The sequence below is a fragment of the Leguminivora glycinivorella genome, chromosome 13 (assembly GCF_023078275.1).
Source record: "Leguminivora glycinivorella isolate SPB_JAAS2020 chromosome 13, LegGlyc_1.1, whole genome shotgun sequence".
Classification (NCBI taxonomy): domain Eukaryota; kingdom Metazoa; phylum Arthropoda; class Insecta; order Lepidoptera; family Tortricidae; genus Leguminivora; species Leguminivora glycinivorella.
Window position 1 is genome coordinate 18,804,061 of NC_062983.1, and position 11,385 is coordinate 18,815,445.

The 11,385-nt window shown below is 38.0% G+C and overlaps 1 protein-coding gene across 2 annotated transcripts in view; it reads left to right on the forward strand.

Annotated features, from left to right (window-relative positions):
* The window catches only part of LOC125232704 (RNA helicase Mov10l1-like), a 41,088-nt gene extending 38,453 nt beyond the window's left edge, over positions 1-2,635 (forward strand). For both annotated transcript variants that reach the window (XM_048138461.1, XM_048138462.1), the window contains exons 17-20: positions 401-519; positions 897-1,008; positions 1,685-1,858; positions 2,103-2,635. In XM_048138461.1, coding sequence (XP_047994418.1) covers positions 401-519; positions 897-1,008; positions 1,685-1,858; positions 2,103-2,330 — 633 coding nt within the window. In that variant the 3' untranslated portion in view covers positions 2,331-2,635. The remainder of the gene's footprint in view (positions 1-400; positions 520-896; positions 1,009-1,684; positions 1,859-2,102) is intronic.
* Positions 2,636-11,385: the final 8,750 nt, after the last annotated feature.

Sequence of the window (11,385 nt, forward strand, 5' to 3'; positions counted from 1 at the left end):
GACGAGCTGTTCTACCATGGACAACTTGAGGTAGGCGATGTAATCCCGAAGAGCTTGAATAAGTACAGAAATAGGATCACCAATTCACCATCCACCATCATCTCTCTAGCATAGTCCCTGGGTGTAGGTGTCTGGGATTCTATTAGGAACTTCAAGTATTGGCGTAGTCACTAGATTTTACGAAAGCAATAGCCACCTGATTTTTCTACTCAGAGGTAAAATCTTTATTACTTTTCTTATTAGACTATCTCTTATGCGCACGCGCAGTGACTATCGTTGGCGCTACGTGGCGATCGGATCGCAGTCTGGCTCTGTCACGCCACTGCAGAAGAGCGATAGGGAGTTAGGGAGAGAGAGATACGAAACGCTTATTTTTCTAAAAAACCCGTATATTTCTCAGGCCATGGCGCCTGTGGACTACATCAGCAGTGTGGATATCCTGGGAGAGAGGCCGACCAGTCGTGCCATCGTCTTCTACGGCGTACCGTCCCAGGAGCAGAGGATCGGGAAGTCGCCCAGGTACGATACCGTCTCGCTCTACGCTCGCTTTATACTTATTGCACTGGCTCCGTGACCCGTAGTGGATCTTGGCCTCTGACACTGACGATCAGGGGGGTTACCATGACGTACTAAAGCCGTTCAGTTTAGGTTGAGAGAAAGGGACAAAGCTATAGAAGTTACATAGCTCTGTCCCTCTCTCTCAACCTAAACTGAACGGCTTTAGCACGTCATGGTAACCCCCTGATGCCACTGGGTCACTTTAAGGTCACTCACGTCTTTATAGTTTCGATCAATTGTATACGGAGCTTCTGTGCTAAACTCTGTGCCACAATCTACAGTCTGAACTTGACTAACTTGAGCAAAAGATATTTTATATTATGTCAATTCTGTTATAGCTTCTACAACGACTCGGAGCTAGAAGTGGTACAGAACCATATTACGAAACTGCTAGAGGTGCACCGCGTGGCTGAGGCGGACATAGGCGTCGTCACACCTTACATAAGACAGGTACCCTACGAGTGTTTCTTTAATATTCGGATGACGGTGGCAGTAGACACACACCTGTATTTTCACCATCTTTTTTATTTGCATTGTTGCATTACCTATCAATGTGCCCTAATAAATGACACAAATACATGTGTTTATTATCCATACCCTGCTCTATAAGTAGTTCCTGTCAACCACAGGCCATAAAACTAGTATGAATTGCATAGAGTCAGACAAATGACTTAGGGGTCTGATTTAAAAATAAAATAAATAAATATTGGGGGACACCTTACACAGATCAACTTAGCCCCAAACTAAGCAAAGCTTGTACTATGGGTGCTAAGCGACGATATACATACTTAAATAGATAAATACATACTTATATACATAGAAAACATCCATGACTCAGGAACAAATATCTGTGCTCATCACACAAATAAATGCCCTTACCGGGATTCGAACCTGGGACCACGGCTCAGCAGGCAGGGTCACTACCAACTGAGCTAGACCGGTCGTCAAACCTTCAAATGTGTCGCTTAACTTCAAACCTGGGTAAATCCATTCTGCTTTAAGGTTGAATATATAAAAAATATAATATGATCTGAAAGATAATCAATCTTACAGCAGAACGGATTTACCCAGTTTTGAAGTTAAGCGACACAAATTTCTTGATGACAATTTAATTTTATTGTCGTAGGTGTACAAAATGAAGCAGTGGCTGAAAGAACGCGAGCTCAACATCGAAGTGGGCACTGTAGAGGGTTTCCAAGGCAAGGAGAAGCGCATCATCATCGTGTCCACTGTTCGAGCTAAATGCGAGCTGCTAGCACACGATGCCAAGTTCCGACTAGGCTTTCTTGTGGACGCAAAGGTAAGGCATTTTGTATAATTTCTTTCGCGTGACATTTGCTGCAAATAATACAAAATTTAAATTTTGAAAATCCCTCGCCATAGTGGACCGATTTCCATCAAACATTATTAAGAACACTTCCGACTAAATCGGTTCATCCGTTCGGGATCTACGATGCCACATACAGAAACATACACAGACGGCTCTGGACAGATACGTCAAACTTATAACTCTATCTACAATAATATTGTAATTACTCTTCCAGCGCTTCAACGTGGCCCTAACCCGCGCCAAAGCCAAACTGATAGTCATCGGCAACCCCGCCTGCCTCCAGAAGGACAGCAAATGGCGGCGCTACATCGCCAAGTGCCGTGAGCTCGGCACCTACTGCGGGCTCGACTTTGGAGAATCTGAGGCAGCTGAGACTGAGGCTGTAGACCAGATAGCCCAGATCCTGAGGCTGACGAGGGCGCTGGAGAATATGAGGGTGTGAAAGAGGCTTTAGGTTAACTAATAGATAAAACTCCTTTTGTGTACCTACAGTAGTGTTAGCCATGTTCAATTTATACAACTAGTAATGTAAGGTGTATCCATGTAGAATCATGATGAGACTCGGGCTATAGACCACATATTTAGCCTAGATTCTTAGGCTGACGAACGCGCTGGTAAATATGAGGGTGTGAATGTAATGTTTGGTGTGAAAGCGGGTTTAGGTTAATGACTTAGTTACGACCCCTTTTGCGCTTAGTTTTACATTTTATTATACTACATTATTAAATTGGACACTAATATTCGTAATGTCCTGACACGCTATTTTTATTTGACGTGACATGCTATTTCAGTAATATGGAATTCTAATATGGAAAGGGAAGAAATAATTGACGGATGAAATTGAAAAATTTCATAATTCCGAAATGTTATAAGCCACTTTTTAAATAAAAACACGAATAACTCTGGTTTGACCAGAAGTAACAAGGAAATAGAAACTAAAAGATTAATTTCGAGACACCATGCTGTAAAAATGTTCGAACGGAATACGCGACAACCGGTCACTTCGGCGTTCGACGAAACAATGAGGGTGGCTGGTGGCGGGTCGGGGCGCGAGGAGCCTTATGTTGCAGGTGGGGAAAACGGGACTACCAACATCGCGGCGGTGTGACGCCGGAGCGACTTACAACGAACGATGGCGCCATCTATCGGTCCGATGCGACGTCTACGACGTACTCTCTCTATAAAGACGTCGGATATACAAACGGCACAAATAATATGGAATTGAATAAATATATCTATAAACACCTGCTGAAATAAAATAGATCATTTTTTGTGTAAAGCGCGTATTGCTATTTTATTTCAGCAGGCGTTTATAGGTTTTTTTATTCAATTCCATATTACTCTTGAACGGCTCTCTGAATTAGTTTGTGCTTCATACATGTGGAAGCACATTGCGAGCACTAACCTTAGGCAGTACTTTCACCCTTGAGTAGGTAGTCATTAGCTAGAACTGGAAGTGCACCCGCCGACCTGACGTCAGAATGGCGAGTATCATTACTTTCTTAAATATCTCTGGAGTTTAAAGAGCACATTGCTTGAATTTTGGTGCACATTTGGCACATTTCTAGCACTAACTCCTGAAGTATACCGCACCAGGATTTGTTGATGTACACCCGCCATTCTGACGATCACAAAATGTGACTTTCCATTTATTTGAAGGATATAATTTCGATGTGAAATTCTGACAGAAATTCTGATGAAGGAGGGTTCCTTTGAAGGAAAGCTACAAACGGATACTTGTTTCACAGATGTTTTCATGGTCATCATGTTGATTATTAATAAGGAATTCTAATGACAAATATATTTTTTAAGAAATTAACCCACCTAACAAGGTTTAATTACTAGGTATATTTATGGTATCTAGTACAAACTGTTGGTAGGTTTATGTTTAAGAATCAAGATCAATAAAATGTTATGTAAGGATATATAATATGTACCTACCAGTACAGTACATAAAAGTACTAGTATGAACAGTCGAGTTCACAAGCACCTTTAGGGTGCGCGCCCGCGGGCAACAAAGTTTTTGTATGGAAAGTTGCGTCGCTTCGTGTGCGCACTTTCATACTAGCCCATAGACCGATGATGTGAGCGACAAAAAAGTCTCCGCCAAAAGTTGCTCGTGTGCGCGCTCTCTTACAAACCATCATTCCAAATATAGTATACACGACCTTATTGTCATTTGTCATACTTATAGAGACGTGGAAATATATTTTTGGCATGTTGGCTTGTAAAAGCCCGCTCCAAAGTATGTGCGCGAATCACGGCGCGACGCCGCGAACGAGAGTGTGGAACTTTCTGCGTATCGAATCCACACTCGCGTTCGCAGCGTCGTGCCGTGATTCGTGCGCATAGTCTGGAGCGGGCTTAAGATTTTTTTGTACTCCACCGTACATATGACTCTTATATTATATGTACCTAGGTATAAGTATTTTTAAGAAATATAAGGTATTTTTCTAAACAGGGAAGTATTTCCCCATTACCACGTCTTTTAGTGTTGCCATAAAAATAAATGTTTGCTTATTTTTTAATAAATATTTTTTTCATAACTCTCGTTTCCGTTCTTTTGTTTTACTCAGCATAAAATTTCAGTTAGATTGTACTATATTCAGCAGCATAATAGATACTGTATTTTCAATAAATCAACATACTGGGCGTTATAAAACGTCCTCAAGTTCCTCAACATCGTAATGGGCGGGCATACCTTATAAATTTTATTTCACATAAACAAAGAAACACAATAGACATGACATGACGAAAATTTCTTAATAGACCCAGAGCCCAGGCCCGCCAGACCTTCCTCAAATTCTCAAGGATGAAACTTTGGGACAATGTAGAGTTCATATCGGCGGTTAATGTGTGCATATTTTCTAGTTCGGCCCATCGGCCAATTTTTTGCTATCAAGTGATGAAGGTGAAAAAAAAAAGTGCTTACTTTCCTTAAATTCTCAAGGCTGATTTTTATATATGTGTTAGAGCACGTTGTTAGGAATTGGTTATCATCAATGCCAGACCGTTTCCGCCGGCCATAACTTTTACCAGGCGCGACAAAGTTGGCAAAAAACGACTCTAACTTACCTCATTTTCTCAAGCCTGATTTTGATATATGATACGCAGGGACCTGTAACTAGACCGTTTGTAAGCAGCCAGACCAATCGGATGGACCCAACCATCCGCCAGACCGACTTAAAGTTTCGATATGAGCATTAGTAGAATTGAAATATTCCGGGTCTATAAAAGCTAAAAACTTGAATTTTATACATTAAGCTACGTGTATATTGTATACTTGACGTAATAAGCGACTTTCAAAAATTTTACTTCTAAGGAAATAAAAAAATTAAAATAAATTTTTGAAAGTCGCTTATTACGTCAAGTATATACACGTAGCTTAATGTAGAAAATTCAAGTTTTTAGCTTTTATAGACCCGGAATATTTCAATTCTACTAATGCTCATATCGAAACTTTAAATCGGTCTGGCTGCTTACAAACGGTCTGGTTACAGGTCCCTGCGTATCATATACCAAAATCAGGCTTGAGAAAATGAGGTAAGTTAGAGTCGTTTTTTGCCAACTTTGTCGCGTCTGGTAAAAGTTATATTTATAATAAAATACACATGTACTTACGCAGTGTAAATAAAATTCATAGCTTAAAATTAATCTTGCACCACATATAAACTTTCATATTTTTATTTCCTTAGAAGTAAAATTTTTGAAAGTCGCTTATTACGTCAAGTATACAATATACACGTAGCTTAATGTAGAAAATTCAAGTTTTTAGCTTTTATAGACCCGGAATATTTCAATTCTACTAATGCTCATATCGAAACTTTAAGTCGGTCTGGCGGATGGTTGGGTCCATCCGATTGGTCTGGCTGCTTACAAACGGTCTAGTTACAGGTCCCTGCGTATCATATATATCAAAATCAGGCTTGAGGAAATTTATGAGGTAAGTTAGAGTCGTTTTTTGCCAACTTTGTCGCGTCTGGTAAAAGTTATATTTATAATAAAATACACATGTACTTACGCAGTGTAAATAAAATTCATAGCTTAAAATTAATCTTGCACCACATATAAACTTTAATTTTTTTATTTCCTTAGAAGTAAAATTTTTGACAGTCGCTTAATTCAATTCAATTCAATTCAATTCAATTTATTGTTCGAATGTGAGTGGTTATAAATGATGATAGGGTTAGTATTTTGTAACATCACAATCTGCCAGAATTTGGCGTACAATACTCTTGACTCTCGATATGCATGTCATTAAACCAATTAAAAATGAAAGTAGATATCGCAATGTCAGATTTGAAATACATAATAAGAAAATAAAAATTGTAAAGAACATAATAATGATAGGTAAATGTCATGCATACAGAAAAGTGGCTCATATAGAATTTTCATAATGTCAAAAAAAGTAATTACAATAGGATACAATAATAATAATAAAAAAAAAATATTACATATTAGTGGATACAAAGTGTTCACCAACTGAATAGAACATTTTTTGTAAACACCACTTAAATAATTTGGTTTTGAAACCTTGACAATCTATGGATTTTAAATCATTTGGCAAGTGGTTAAAGATTTTGACAGACATGAAAAGAATCGATTTTTCAAAATGAACTGAGTTGTGGACTGGATAACTGATATTGAGTCCATGGAATTTAGAAGTTGACCTAGGGTTAGATTTCATGATTTTATATTGACTGATATGAGTTTTCACAAAAAGACATGTTTCATAAATGTATAATGTTGGTAACGGAAGAATTTTTAATTTTTTGAACAACGGTCTACATGAATCCATTGTTTTGGCACCGCAGATTGCTCTAACGCATTTTTTTTGTAGGAGGAACGCTTCTTGGGCATATGTTGAATTACCCCACAAAATCAGCCCGTAACGAAGGTTGGACATAATGTGACCATGGAACGCCAGGAGGGCAGATTCTTGGGACACCACCTGTGATATTCTACGCAGAGCAAACACAAATCTGTTCAGCTTATCGACCAGATATTCAATATGCGCTCGCCAGTCACAATGGCAATCCAGCATTACCCCGAGAAATTTTATAGTTTCGACGCTTTCAATGGCTTCCTGATTATGTTTGATTATTAGGTTTTTAGCGTTACTCTGGGGAGCGTAGAATTCCATGTATTTGGTTTTACTTATGTTGGCTTTCAGTTTGTTTCTCAACAACCAGGTGTTAATATTATTAAACACTACATTTGCCTCTAATTGGTAAGTTACGGGGTCGTTACCAGGAATAATGACGGAGCAGTCGTCAGCAAAGAGAAGGACCTTGTTATGTGTGACATTGGGGAGGTCATTAATGTAAACTAGGAATAATAACGGCCCAAGTATGCTCCCCTGCGGTACTCCCATGTTAACATTTGACTGGCTGGACAATGTTTTAGATAGGGATTTGGTCTTCGGACAGTATGACGTAATTTCAGTTCTTTGTGTCCTATCTGTCAAGTACGTCCGTAGCCAGTCATTGCAGTTCCCTCGTATGCCGTAGTGGTAGAGTTTATTTAATAGTATACTATGCGAGACGCAATCGAAAGCCTTGGACATATCCATGAAGATCGTTGTTATTGGTGTCCTATTATCTCTAGATATAGTAAGATCCTTAATTAACTCATATATAGCCAAAGTAGTAGATTTTTGTCGTCTAAATCCAAATTGATTATTATTCAAAATTTCATGTCTGTCAAGGAAGTGAAGCAATCGTCTGTATAGAACCTTTTCGTATACTTTAGACAGTATTGGTATAATGGCAATAGGTCTATAATTATCACAAATTTCCTTATCCCCTTTTTTAAGTAAAGGTTTAATAACACTATGCTTTAGCCGATCTGGGAAAACGCCCTCAATCATTGATAAATTTACAACATGACTCAAAGGTCCTGCAAGTGTATTAATATTATTTTTGATTAATAGCGTGGAAAGGTCATCATATCCGGCCGATTTAGTGTTTCTAAGGGATTTTATGATTTTAATTATTTCAACATAGTCAGTCGGGTTTAAGTATATCGAGGAACAGTTAGAACTACCTAATGTTTTCATTAACTCCGTGTCACGAGTAGAGTTGTCGTTAGTAGGATCCCTAGATTGTGTAAAGAAGTTATTAAAAGTATTGGCGATATCCTCACCCTTTGTAATAACATTTCCATTTATGTTGATTCGATCAATCGTTTGTTTTGGAAATGATTTGCCAGTGTTTTCGTTTATAATATTCCATGTAGCTGTGACTACGTTATCTGCATTATTTATTGCTTTAATATTAGTGATTTTTTGAGCTTCTTTTAAACATTTTTTAAATAAATTTGAATATGTTTTATGTTTCTGCTTTAGATACATTTTAGTGTTTATATCTCTTTCACGAGTATATTGAAAGAAAATTTGTCTTTTAGCTCGAGAAGATATTTTTATACCTCTTGTAATCCAACTTGCCTTTCTATTTGCTTGTATTCTTACTCTTGTGACAGGAAAACATAATTTAAAGAAAAGTTGCAAATAATCATGTAGTGTATTAAATGCTTCGTTTGCATTGTTACATGAAAACACATCGTTAAATGATAAGCTAGCCAACGCTTCCTGATATTTCTTGCGGTTAGAGGCCGAAAAGTCGTGTCTTTCAATGTACCAAAATGTGGGGCAATATCTTGATTTCAAAGGAATATTAATCATTTGAGCCGAATGATCGGACAGGTTTAAATGATGTACTACTGCTTTTTCTGTAGTTCTAAAGTTTATACCAATATTGTCTATGCATGTTTTTGAGAGACTAGTTATCCTCGTTGGTTCAGTAACTTGCAAATTAAAATTATACATTTCCAAAATACGCTCAAACTCCTTAGTTATTTCTAGTTGAGGCTTCAAGCGATCTATATTAAAATCACCGCATATTACAATTCGCCTTTTAGGCTTTTTTTTGGTTATGAAAGTAAGTATTTCGTGTAGCCTCTGAAAGAAAACCTCTATGTCTGCGCGCGGTATTCTGTATATACATATTATTGACAAGTTCTGCTCAGGGATGTCTACACCACAGCATTCAAAAATATTCTCTATACAGTATTCATCTATCCAGTGGAACGGGTTACACTCAAAAGTATTTGACTTGGCAAGAATACAAACACCACCTCTCCTAGTTTTGGATCTACTGTACGAACTTATTAGTTTATAGTTTCTCAAAGATAGGTTTGTCTCCTCTCCTAATTTAATAAAAGTTTCCGATAGACAAATTATATCAACAGGGTGATCTTCATCCTCTAGTTGGTTAATGGCTATTTCAAGTGCATCCTGCTTATGTAAAATACCTGCAATGTTTTGATGTAGGACTGAAAGACGTTTATTGGGGACGAAAAAAGTTATCCTCTAACTCCACTGATAGGTCTGCAAGACTGGAGTTTTGCTCCACAGAATTATTATCATCAATGCTGTGGATAGTTACACTACTATTGAAGGGAATGTGCATTTCGTTAGGTACCTGTGACTCTCTCTTTGTATAAAGTTGATCAAGGTATGAATTAATATTTATGCATAATTTATTCAAGTAAGCAGGTTTGGATTTAGTATTGAACTCACATTGAATGAATTTACAATTTGCATAATTGCTGACTAATTTACGAAGATTAGTATTTAATTTTCTAGTATCTAAGTATGGGTTCCGTCTCACTGGAAGAATTAGTACTTTTAATTTAGTTGCTGATAGTTTATGTAAAGCTACACTAATGTTTGTTAACACAGCGAAGGGGTTCGCGTCGTTGCTCCCTGCACATAATATCACAACGTCGTTACTAGATGCTGATTTTTGTAAGTGATTGCAGTAATCAAGGACGTGATGAGATGCAGCATTTCTCTTGATTATAGCTGTTGGAATATATTGGTCGTTCAGCTTTCTTGCGCGAGACATTAGGATGGCTTTTGATAAACCGGATACCTGCTCATCTCCTAATATAAATATTGTGTTTTTTCTGCTAAAATTATTGGTAGTAGGTTCTTTTGTTGTCAGGGTACAGGGATCTAAATAAGGTGTAGTACCATTTTCTGGTGGGGCTTTAAGGCTTGATTTCGGTAATGTCGATGAGGTCCTCTGCTTGCCGACAAGTTTTTCTGGTCGTCCAACATTAGCATGTACAGTGGATTTACGCTTCTTCTTTCGTTTCGTGGTTCGTATATTTGTTTTAGGTGTCGAGTTATTAATACTATTATTAATAGTTATATCGTCGATTCCTATGGACTTGTAAATTTTTATTTTATTTTCAAAATATATTATTTGTTTTTTTAAGTCTATGATTGCCAAACTTAACTTCTCTATTTCGTCGTGGGCGATACGAAGTTCCGTTTCCAGCCGGCTAATTTTTTCTTCAAGTTCGGCATTTTGCGTCGAAATGTCGTATGACGATAAATCAGGTGGTAAACTATTTAATGTTTTGCTTGGTGAATCTTCTGTTGTACCTGATATATTTATGTTATTTAACGAATAATTTCTGAGTGATAGGTTATTTGATGGTGTACTGGGTAGATCTGAGCATTTGCATTGCATTGTAGTGTTAGCAACATCGTTGTGGTGCTCTAAAGATATGGCAGATTTTGGTTTGAAAGATGGGTTACTCTGTGTCGTAGATACATCGTCTTGAAGCGTATTTTCAGGCTCTGCCGTCGAGTGAAAGTTATTATTCTGTGTTAAAGGGGTGCTTTGTATGACTTTGTGCTGTTGTGCCGGGGACGATGAATCACTTAGAGCGATGGAGGTTTCCGAGATGGCGGTTTCCGGTTCTATATCAGCCATCGAGTGGGAGCTGTCATTGTGCCTGAGGGAAGTGCTTTGCACTCCTGAAGACTGTTGCGTCACGGATGAGGAGGGATCGATTTTAGTGATAGGAGACTCCGAGCCTATGGCGTTTTCTGGTTCCTGTGTAATTAATGTAATGGAGCCCTGTCTTAGTCCGGTATCAGAGCAACAACTGTTATTTGGATTCGGTCTTGATGATGATTGAGAGGGGTCTGTGTTATAATTGTTGTCATTGGACAAGTACTCGAAAGAGTTTTCAATATGAACGTCCACTACGATTTTTTCACATGACGTACCTGATGCCAGTTTTGCTGTCTTAGCTTGTTTGGTAATTTCATCGGCTTCAGTTTTAGAATGGGTGCTAATCGACTTTGTTTTTGTTTCTTCGAGGCACAATGGACACCGGAAGTCTTTTTTATTTTCCGGGGTCATTGAAATAAAATGTTTTGTAGGAGCTTTAGAGCATTCAAAATGGTAGTGGCGTTTGCACTGGTTGCATACGAGTGCTCGCCGACTGGTAATATTTTTGTCGCACTTTACACATTTTTGTACCATTGTTTTTTTTTTTTTTGTTTCAATCGGCAGCTTATCAAGTTACAGAATCGAGTAAATAATCGATTCTAAAAATCGATTAAAATTTCTGAACGAACACTTTTTTTTTGTTCTGGCAACATTAGTTTTGCTTTTTAGGTTGGTAGTCGTGCACGT